The 11,621-nt window shown below is 40.4% G+C and overlaps 1 protein-coding gene across 6 annotated transcripts in view; it reads left to right on the forward strand.

The window, feature by feature from the left end:
• The window catches only part of ARHGEF28 (Rho guanine nucleotide exchange factor 28), a 585,749-nt gene extending 577,082 nt beyond the window's left edge, over window positions 1-8,667 (forward strand). For all 6 annotated transcript variants that reach the window (XM_029574889.1, XM_029574896.1, XM_029574905.1 and 3 more), the window contains 2 exons: window positions 4,498-4,611; window positions 6,715-8,667. In XM_029574889.1, the coding sequence (XP_029430749.1) occupies window positions 4,498-4,611; window positions 6,715-6,896 (296 nt within the window). In that variant the 3' untranslated portion in view covers window positions 6,897-8,667. The remainder of the gene's footprint in view (window positions 1-4,497; window positions 4,612-6,714) is intronic.
• The last annotated feature ends 2,954 nt before the right edge of the window (window positions 8,668-11,621 follow it).

The raw sequence follows: 11,621 nt of genomic DNA on the forward strand, positions 1-11,621 counted from the left end.
CAGTGCACAAGATCAGCAGAGAGGAAGTGCTAGCTGCAAGAGTTTTTAATCCCATACAGCCATTATGGAGCCAGAGGTGAAACAGGAGAACCAGCTCTCTCGGCTGCCAGTGGGGAGACTGCCTAGGTTTTGTATTTGTGAGTGAATGGGAGCCTGCTTTAGGGGTATATGAATAGGAGCCTGCCTGGGGAGGGGGGAGGGGTGGCGAATGGGAGCCTGCCTTGGGAGTTAGTGAATGGGAGCCTGCCTTAGGGTGGGAGTGAATGAAGCCTGCTTTTGGGGGACCATGAATGGGAGCTTGCCTAGGGTGTGTGTATGAAAGAGAGCATATGGGAGTGGAGATCCTGCATGTAAAAGAGCATGAGAGTGGGAGCCTCTGTGTGTGTGGGAGTGGCAGCCTGTTTGCGAGAGCATTTGAGAATGAGAGCCTGTGTGTGAGTGGGAGCCTGCATGTGAGAGCCTGTGTGTTTGTGTGGGAATGTGAATCTGTGTGTGAGAGAGAATATGAGAGTGAGAGCTTGTGTGTGTCTGTTGGGGTAATAGGAGCCTGCATGTGACAATGAGAGCCTGTGTGTATATGTGTGTGTATGAGTGAGAGCTTATATGTGAGAGAGAGCATATGAGAGTGGGAGCCTGAGTGAGAGAAAGTATGTGGAAGTGGGAGCTTGTGTGTATGTGAGACAGCATGCAAGAGTGGGAGCCTGTGTAAGAGAAAGCATGTTTGTGACAGAATGCATGTGAGAGTCAATGTGTGTGTATGAAGGAGGAAAGAAAGAAGACAAAAGGAGATAGAAGAAACAGAATAAGAGACCCTGAAAAAGGAATTAGGAAAAGACAGACAAGGGGAACAAAGAGACTGGGACGAACTGATTAGAAATATAAGATCAGACAACAAAGGTAAAAAAAAAAAATATTTTGACTTTCAAAGATTGGAATATGCCATCTTTGGGAATGTGCATTTCTTATAAATGTGTATTTTGTTATTTCTGCAGTATTCCAGTATTTCCATTTCAGTTTTGTCTGCATGTTGGCTAGCATGTATTTTCTCTATGTAGGGATTTGAAGCAGTTTGGCTTGTTCTGTTTGCCCACTAGGTGGTGTATTCATGTTCTAGGGCCCGGTGTAAAGTGGAGAAGGGCAAAGTGATGCATGTAAAGAAGAGCATCCAAAATTATAGCTATACCATGCAAGGTTCCATGTTGGGAATCAGCACTCAGGAAAAGGATCTAGGCAAAATTGTGGATTTTTAAAACCAGGGCTCCATTTTACTTACAGAAAGCAGAGCAAACACAGATACACTCCCACTTGTAAGTAGAAAATGGAGTTCAGATTTTACCACAGAATACAGGAAACCGAGGGAGAATAATGTAAAAGCTCTTTAGGGCTCCTAAAAAGGATATAGTTCCACATGAAAGTCTGTCTTGTACCTGTTGGGGTTTTGCCAGAAAAAAAAAAGATTAGATTATCTTTATTAGTAAAGAGTGTGAATCGGGTCTTGAGTAGACTTTTCACTTATGTTTTAAGAGAAATCAATCGTGATACTTGTTAATGAACTGATCGATTCCAGCCAAATCTATGATTGCGTTAGATCAAAGTATAATTGTGTTAATTATGCAGCTGTTCAGGAGTTATGCTAAAGAAGATCATACTACTGAGAAATTATCTTTGAGAAATATACTGCACTGTAATTTTATATGCAGGCATAGTACAGCCTGGAATAATATAACCTGAAAATTGAAATGATGAAAAGATCATACCCTAATTGCTTAAATGATATTTAAAGGTTAGATCATAAGATTTCTTCTTCAGACCAAATGAGGTACACGTTGCTGAAATAAATGAACAGTACAGTGCAATTGTGTTGTGTATGAAAAAGAATTTTACCAAGATCTCCAGACTTGTTCCCACAAAGCCTCCGCAGAGACAGAATAACAAAGACTTGAGTGACGTGAGAGGTGTGTGCATACCTCCCAGCGTAGGAAAGAACATGAGTGTTAGAAAAAGTTAAATTCTCCGAGGTAACAATTCTTTAATCATCTGAAAGAATGCCATTGATCATGCTAAAACAGGATAAGAAAAGGAATCTAGTTTGCCTTTTAATCACATAATGTTAAAATGGCCCCAGGTGATAAACATCATGTTATAAAATTAAACCATTTGGATTGCCTTTGTGTGTCAGCTCCATAACATTTCGGTACTAGCTTGCACTCATTCAAGCTTGGGCTGCGATTGTGTAAGATCCTAGACTTCAAGCAGGGTTAGACCTGGCCTGTATATGGATGGAGGGCCTCTAAAAAGCAGTGGGTGCTGCAGAAAGGGCTTTTTGTATGCACACTTTACTACCATCAGTTACGCTTTTGGAACCAAGGAAGGGAGGGAGTGCTAACTCCCAAAAGCTAATCAAAAAAATATATTGTTACTCCAATATAAAGGTATCACATCATATTTTTTTTTGTTAACCTTTATTTCCTTGTCGTTATAAAGATCAGGAGATAGGAAAGTGAATGCCTGGGGAAAGGGAGAAAGGAAGAAAATAGACTAAAAGTGCAGAGTTGATAAAAGTAACCAATTTATTTTTATTACAGCCTTTACACTCCATGTGTGCGCAGCTTTTTACTAGTTATTATATTATTATTGAACTATGGTTTGGTAAACTGAGTTGCATGATGACATGACTTGCCCAAAGTCACAATGGGGTAGATTTTAAAAAAGAGCGCAATCGCGTACTTTTGTTCGCAGCAGGCGCAAACAAAAGTACGCTGGATTTTATAAGATACGCGCGGCTATGCGTGTATCTTATAAAATCCTGGATCGGCGCGCGCAAGGCTGCCAATTTTGGGCAGCCTGCGCCGCCGAGCCGCGCAGCCTGCCTCTGTTCCCTCCGAGGCCGCTCCGAAATCGGAGCGGCCTCAGAGGGAACTTTCTTTCACCCTCCCCTCACCTTCCCCTCCCTTCCCCTACCTAACCCACCCCCCCGGCCCTATCTAACCCCCCCCCCCACTTACCTTTGTCTCTCGATTTACGCCTGCTAGAAGCAGACGTAAATCTTCGCGCGCCAGCGGACTACTGGCGCGCCGTCATCCGACCCGGGGGCTGGTCCGGAGGCCTCGACCACGCCACCGGGCCAGCGCCACGCTGCGTCCCGCCCGAAATGCCTCGTCATTCGGCCCCGCCCCTGACACCCCCCGACACGCCCCCTTAAAAAACCCCGGGACTTACGCGCGTCCCAGGGCTCTGCGCGTGCCGGCGGCCTATGGAAAATAGGTGCGCCGGTGCGCGAGGGCCCTGCTTGCGTAAATCCGGGCGGATTTACGCAAGCAGGGCATTTAAATTCCGCCCAAATGTGTATTGGAAGTAGGAGGAATTTTAATTAGTTTACTTGACTTATCCTGTCATACTGTGCATTGCTTTAAACAATAGCTCAAACTTCCCTCAAATAGATAATGTTCATGCATCACCCCCAAATTAATTTTCCTGCTCATCTAAAAATGTTAAAGAAGGTAAGGGGTAGCTACCTTATGACAGATGTCTCTTGGGTGCCTTAATATCATCAACACCACCTTTTTCTCCCAGTAGCTGAAGAGGTTTTTTTGAAAATACTGCAATTTAAACTTACTGGGCCGGATTTTAAAAGGGTTACATGCATAAGGTACGTGCGTAACCCTTCTAATACGGCCCTGCACACGCCGAGCCTATTTTGCATAGGCTCGGCGGCACGCACAAAAAGGGGCGGCCGGGGGCGTGGCCAGGGGGCGTGGTGTTGGCGTGTGGGCGGTCCGGGGGCATGGCCGAGTGCCCCGACACAGCGGGGCCTGCCACGCCAGCAGACAGCCGGCACGCGTAAGTTACTACTGCCCGGAGGCAGTAGTAACATATCTTATAAAATCTGGTGTACTTTTGTTCGCGCCTGGTGCGCGAACAAAAGTACGCGCGCACACTCTTTTTTAAAATGTACCCAACTGAATTGAAAGAGCTTCAGAAAATCTTTTAACCAAAATGGAGGGCCCGATGTGTCCACATTTGGAAAAAATCTTCTTCAGAAGTCACTGTCCAATGAACAATGCTGCTGAACATGAGCAGAAATTTCCGTCAGTTCCTTGGGAAGAGACTCCTGAAAAAGAAGGTTTTCTCGAAACTTAGAAATGTCAGGTCCCCCATGTTTGTTAAATGATAATGCCTCAGCCTCATCCTCCATACCTTCTCTCCCCAATTAATGCTGACTCATTGGTACAATTTATATATTTTTCTTCTTAACAACCCTGTCCATCTTGTTCTTTTTTTTTGAATCAAGTATCCAGAGAAAACCTGCCAGCCTCAAAGTATCTGGCTGTTATGTAAGGAACCAAAGATACTTGTTCCATAATGTTTCTCTTCCGCCTTTCCCTCCCCCAATAATTGACCATGGCACAGTGTCTCTCAATATGATGATTAACCAAGAAAAAACTTAGCAACTATATAAATGGGGGTTTTTTTGTATGTTTTTTGTTTGTTTCATAGGCGATTGCACTGAAGATAAAAATTATAAAAATGATTTGCTGAGTGATGACCTAATTGTTAAACCAGAAGATTACTCCGACCAATTGTTGAAGAATACTGCTCCAAAACATCAAGGTCATTTTATTCTACTGTCATTTATGAAATTTGATAAGTACTTTATCTTTAAACATTCTACATAAGTGTTTACATACACATACCCAGCTATGAGCAGCATGGCCTTTTCAGAACTCAGGGAAAGTTAGGTGTATCATATATGTTCAGATAGCTTTCTTTGGACAAGCTAATTTGTTATGGGTATAAAACTTTCATCGCTCCTGATTAACTATTTTTCATTAATATATTTCAATAACTTTTGACCTCAAGAAGTAGATGAAATGAAATATTACAGATATTTTCTGTCCCATCTTGTGAATATCCACTGGCACCACACAACAAACCTGATTTCCACACTCATCTGAGCCACAAGTGCATGTTATTTTCAGAAGCACTGTGCATTGATGATATCATGAAATTATCAGCCATGCTTTTAGTTCCAAATGTCTGGTTTTGTTTGCTCCGTAGATTGAATTGAGAAGTCATGACATGGAATTGAAGTTTTGTGACAGGATTTTTGTTGTTGTTTCTGTGTAAATACCTAAAAAAGGCCTACATTTTTATTTTCAAAGAAGTAAATAGGATCTTGCTACAACATTATAATTCCCTGCTCTCTTCTATCTCCTATTTTCCATCCAGCTGCAATCCAAGCATCACTCATGGTTAGGTCATGGGAGATAGTCTAGCTGGCTGGCACTGATTTACACTGCTAGTTGGCTAAGTTACATGGCTAGCCCTGTGCACAGAAAAAAAAACCAGGCTACATTTTAGTCAGCTGCAATTAGGGACATTTACAGTCACAATCTAGCTGGCTAGGCTGCGGCTGAAAATCTGCTTAAATTTAGCTAGCTAAAACATGCTGCTCATCGGCTTATTGGAAATCAGTCATAAAGAATCCAGTTTTGGCATAGGTTGTACTTCATTTAAGCCCCTCTCTCTCTCTGTCTTCAAAGTCCTGCCTCAAACTTCACTGCTTCCATGAGAATTTTTATACTGGTATTCTCACAATATTCCCACCTGCTTTGTCAGTGCTGGACTATAGTGAGCACTCCTCATCCCCATATATTATTCTTCTTAACTACTTTTACTAAGGAGCCAACCCCCATCCCAGGTTAAGGGGAGAGGCATCAACAGTGGAGGTGCTCCACCTTTGGGGATGAATACAGAGGCTGATGGGAGGGCTGGTGAGTTCAATTTAAGCCAGGAACCATCCTCCCACCAGCCTCTTCTTTCGGCAGTTTTCCACCCAGCCCGCCCATCTCAGGACAGAATTTAAGATCTCAAGATGGCATAGCAGGGTGCTCAACAGTAGCAGCATGGGGGGTGGTGGGATCGATCACACCCTAAATAGCACAGCAAGTGCTATTTTAAAGTTGTTCAGAGAATACCAAGTGGGAAATCCTGCTGCTATGTTGCACACAGCAGGTGCAATGTGAAAGCTGGTCAGGTAATGAATACCAAGTGGGTATCTCCTGCCACTGTGTTGCATGGGTGGGTGAAAGTGTAGATGAGTTGCTTGTCAAAGACTTCGGCTTCGACGGCTGAGATTGGCCTGATCACCCACCCCCCCCCCCCCCACCACCACCACCACCAATACTTCAGCTGCATCCTGAACAAGTGAGTCCTGCTCTTGCTATGGACCAGGTCATCATCAGAGGGCCTAGACTTTGACGGCCCTCATACCCAGCACCAGAATATTGCATTAGCATGATAGTGAGTCCTTATAAAATGCATCTTAGGCGAGGGCCTAGTCACCCTAAATGAATTGCATAATGTTCTAGGACTCAATTCATGTTTGAATTTAGTATTGTAATTTGACCTTTGCTGTGGCCATAATCGTCCAATAAAGATCTTCTTTTGTGAATAATGTGCCAGAGAGCGTTATTCACGGAAAAACTAACTGGAATTTTTGGGGGGAGGTGGGGAGAGTGGGATTGGAGATATCGTATGTGATTTGAAAGGAGGAGACGAGTATACACCTGACACAGTAGTGCTTCTTAATTATTTTATTCTATTCTAGTTTGTTTTCATCTCTGTTTTATTGTCCATCGTATTCGCTGATGGCACTCTAGAAACATTAAGAAATATGGACATAAATATCTCTTGTTTAAATATGTGTTACAGACTTAAGTGCATCACAGGTTATCTATTGTGATGCATTGTTGGCGCCGGTGACCGGAAGACACAGTCCAAACTCTGGAGACTTTCAGCTGCAGCATTCCTCTGAGGGCCTCGTGAATCCACAGTCCAACACCCTGCAGAATGCAGAAAATGGAGACATTGAAGAAAATATTATTTACCTCTAATTGTCTTTTTTTTTTTGTGCTCTAACATTAGCACTTTGAATTATTAAAATCCATCTTGCTTTCTCTCATGTGTATAGTTATCTACATGTCCAAGTTATATAAAACTATAGTATTTAATGTTCACTGAAAGTTGTTTTTCTTATAATAAATATAACAGTTAAGTTATTTGAAAAAATCTTTAACTTATAATTGTTTTCAGAGCATTTTGTTCTGAGCTATGATAACTCTCCAAATGGGACAACATAGTTGCATTTCTCTCAAGCTTTTTAGAAGCTCCAGATTTTGATATTGATGTAAAAATTACATTTCTAGAGTTCCGGTGCCTTGACTTTGTGATTTTGAAGTATGACTCAGCAAATTATTTTGTCCTAAAGGAAGAATGAAAGAGCTGTCACATGACTCAATAAATACAGCTCCACTAGGTTTGTGGACAAGCCAAGAAATTTTTCAGCACCCATTCTTCTGACATATTTTCATACTTTAGTCCAATAAATTATGATACCTCATACTTAAAACTTTAACTTTGTGGTTCTGTGTAATTAAGATATGCTGGTTATGGTAACATATTTTGAAATTATTATTTCTGCATTATTTGATATGTGTATAGTTTGTAATTATCAGTGAATTAGAGAGAGTAATGAAAGTCCTACGAGATCTACATAGGAACTTTTCCAGCCATCTGTGAATGGATCGAGCACATGCAATGTGCAACAAACATGGCCGAGGCCTCAAACAAGCACTGTAAAATGTGCTCACAAGCCCCAACAGAGCTGCACATTTCTCTAAGGTAGGCTCAATGTTATGAAGAAAATAGTGCTATGAACCACCAGGTTATCATAATAAGCCAACCAGCTGCTACCAAGCACATGTACCAAATGACAGACTTCTATTATAAACAAAGGGGCAGATTTTTATTTGTAATGAAAACATAAATCACTAAGGAAGGTGATACTTAATGCTGTACATAGATGAAAAGGATTCTTTTATTTTAATAACATGGTCTGAAAGTAAAATGGAAGGTCTTAGTGAGTGCTTATTTTATTGCACAAACATCACAGTCCACAGTTCAATACATTCTTAAACCAGGAAACCTGCACTGGGGACAGTCGTGGTGGGCCTTAATTTTCATGCCCTGCAGTAGCCTGTGTACTCACTTCCGTGCACAAAAACTGACAGCAATTATTAAAGGGCACTTGTTAATGCCCATTTCAATGGAACATTTGTAAAATTACTGTAAACGTGAGGCGAGTTTATTTAGTGTACTGCCACAAGCAAATTTGCTGCTATTTAAATTTATTAATGGTTTGGTCACTTATACTAATGTTTTTCAACATCTATCAGTTACACAAAGAGGACCAATTGTTAGTAGAAATTCTCTTCTATTTGTTGGCATGCAATTGCATTTAGAACCAGATTGAAGGACTGTGCAGAACTGAAATAGTAATTGCATAGGCAGTAGAACAGGGTGGGTGTCTGGGACCATGGCCCAATCAAATTTTTGGCCCCACATGGCATCAACAGCTATGTAGCTTGGGTGGGAGAGGCAGGGGAAGAGGTTGTGTCGTTTGCCCCCCCCACCACCACCACAAAAGTGTTCCATTGCCCCTGAGTAATTGTACAAACATTTGCAACTTAAATAGTGAAATAAAACTGTGCTAGGCTTTTGTGTACAGACTTCAATACTTCTGGATATGTACATTTTTTCAGGTTTTGTTCTAATTTTGTTTTACAATTTAAGATTTTAGAAATAAACTTTTCCCACTGAAACTTTTCTGTTTTTCATTATGGTTGCTTCTTTCAGGTGGCATAGTATCTAAAATTAGCATACAAATTGTAAATGTGGAGTTTATAACACTATTTCCCCAATAATATTAATGATTAACAATGAATAAATTGGTTTTACTTAAAAACCACCAAAAACCTATTTTGTGCTTTAGATTTGCATCTTTCTAGAAGGTATATATTGGTATGTACATGTTGGCAAATTATTTTTATATAACAAGTCCCACCAAGTTATATTGACTTCTGCAAGTCACAAAATTGTTTTCTGAAAAGTAATTATATGTTGAAATCATTCTGCCGTCTTCTGAGATATTTTCATACCAAAAACGTAAAAAGTGAAAAATTCAATATTCTGTTTATCAAGCTGTTGAATCATATCATCTTTACAAAAGTGCAAAAAAAGAAAAAATATATAGGTGCCTCAGTTCTTTGCCCAAAGCTTAAATCTTATATAAATGTGTGCGCCACCAAAATTGCAACCGAAACCCATAATGGAAGCTTTAAAACAAATGCGTGGGTGCCCATACAAGCATGTATAGGCGCACAAGCAAACATACGCTGGAAATTTAGATCTTGCGTGCATATACGCTTGTAAGATTTAAAATATGCCTAGCACGCATATGTATAGTCTTAATTTTAAGCTGTTACTCGAGCAAGCATACTTTTGTGTATCTTTCTTAAGAAATTGCTTTAACCCTCACAGGTTAAGTGGATTTTAAAACATGCTGACACGAAGGAGATAGCCAGATTTCCCAGTTTGTCCAACATCTGTCCAGATCCCTCTGGTTCTTTATCCTGCACTCTCCCCTTCAGTTAACACTAACCTCTCACCCTGGTGTTAGGCCTAAACAGCAATTTCTGCAGACTTACACTTCATCAGGAGCATCAGTAAAAATACGCAGCTAGCAGGCTGCCATGTGCTGCAGTGGCCAGTTTTAAAATAGGGAATGACGTGTGTAGTTGTTGCCCCTGCCCTGAAATGCCCATGCCCCACCTTCAACTCCATCCCTTTTTCTTTATCCGCGCATGCGTATATACGCACGCAATTCCAGCTTTTAAAATACGTGTTGCTCACGCATGGCCCAGATACTGACATATATGGGCATTTGAGGGCGAATAATACTTTTAAAATTCACCTCTGTATGTTTAAACCTATCAAACTGCTTAACATAGATCCCCCTATAAATAAACGTACAATAGGAAATGGAGCAAACCATGATGCAATGTCACAATTGCAAAATTTTGAAATAGTACAAGTTTGCCTAAGGAAATAAGTTGTGCAAGCTAAAAGAGGCAACAACAACAAAAAAAAAAAGCACTATAGAACTTTGTTATAAAGCTAAAAATCTAGTTCTTATTCTCTAATTAAATATCCAAAGGCACAAAGTATAAAAATATCTCTTGGGCATTAGGCCAAAACTACATACAAGTGCAGAAATTCTTAAAATGACTGGAATCCGGCAATGTGGTTTTGGCTCACCTGTGTCCACAGTAAAACCAAAGGGACTATTAAAAAAATTAGGTAGAAAACAGGTGGCCTCTTTCTTCATGTAACTTAATTGAAGCAGATGTTGAAAAATGAGACCACCAAACTATAAGCAGGTGGCCTTTCAGATAGGATCCATTGTAAGTCTCGAGCGCCATCCATCATTCAGACATTCCTGATGTTTAACTGAATCAAACATAAACATGGAAAATGTAATGAAAATCAGCAGACTGCATATACAACCTACAGAGACGATCACTGAATTTCAATACTGAATTGCAATACAGCTGACCCATTTTTTTCCCATGTCCATAATATAATAAAGGACTTTTCTGCTTGCCGTCTTACGCATTATATTTCAAAGAACTGTCCTCTCCCTTCTGCAGTCTGTCCTGTTGCACGTGCTGCAGGTGACATCTAGTTCAAAGTGCAGCACTTACTCTGTTATATAATTTTGTAGCTTGATATGCAGGTGTCTGGCATTCCTGTAATGTTTACGTTAAACTTAGCAAACTGCACGCTTTACTTTGCGGTTACCTGCCAAAGGCCCCCTTTTCCAAATACTCACACTTTTAGTGTATGTTCTAAGCTTCTTTGCTCAACCTTATCTCATTTATTTATTTATTTATTTGTAGAGTTTTATATACCGTTATTCGGTAGAGCCATTATAACGGTTTACAAAATATGCAATTATCATTCAATAAAATGCAATTATCATAGTAGTTGGGAACAGTAGAGATTTTGTGAAAAATAAACATTTTTTCTTAGTAGAAGAGAAACAGTAGAGTGAGGAGAACATTTTCATAAAACTTAACGTAACAAGTCAGAGATCAGGGAGGGGTGAAAAGGGAAGGGTAAGGGGTACATTAGGAGAGCAGGAAGAAAGAGGATTATGTCTGCGAGTTTGGTTGAGAACTGGGATGATCAGGTGTCTGATAGAATAGAATTTGCGGAATAAAAATGTTTTTAGGTCTTAAGTGTTTTCAGGTTGTGCTGGGTCCTCAGGTTTTTGGGTAGGGTGTTCCAAATTTTGGGGGAAGCAATGGAAAATGCTCTTTCTCGTGTAGTTGAAGATATAAATATAGATAGGAATTTTTTTTTTCCTCAGTTTCATAAGATTTGATCGGATGCCCAATTTTCTCCCAGTGTCTGTCCAGACACAGTTGTAAGAGGCTGGTTGTTTCATAATGTGCATCATAGTTTTGAATGAAACCAAATGACCAAGGATCGTTAAATGATAATGAGAGTGCACTCACTATTTCGATGTAAAATGCACTGTTTTAGAGTTGAGAACGTAAAAACTTTTATAATTTTATGTCATTGAGAGGGTAATTTTCACAGCCATTTCTGTAGGTAAAACTGTGCTTTCCTCACAGAAATGGGCTTTTACCTAATATGTGGGCAAAAGTATGTGCATATGGCCTACATGCTTGTTCTCTACTTACAATGAGCAGAAG

The sequence above is a fragment of the Rhinatrema bivittatum genome, chromosome 1 (assembly GCF_901001135.1).
Source record: "Rhinatrema bivittatum chromosome 1, aRhiBiv1.1, whole genome shotgun sequence".
NCBI classification, from domain to species: domain Eukaryota; kingdom Metazoa; phylum Chordata; class Amphibia; order Gymnophiona; family Rhinatrematidae; genus Rhinatrema; species Rhinatrema bivittatum.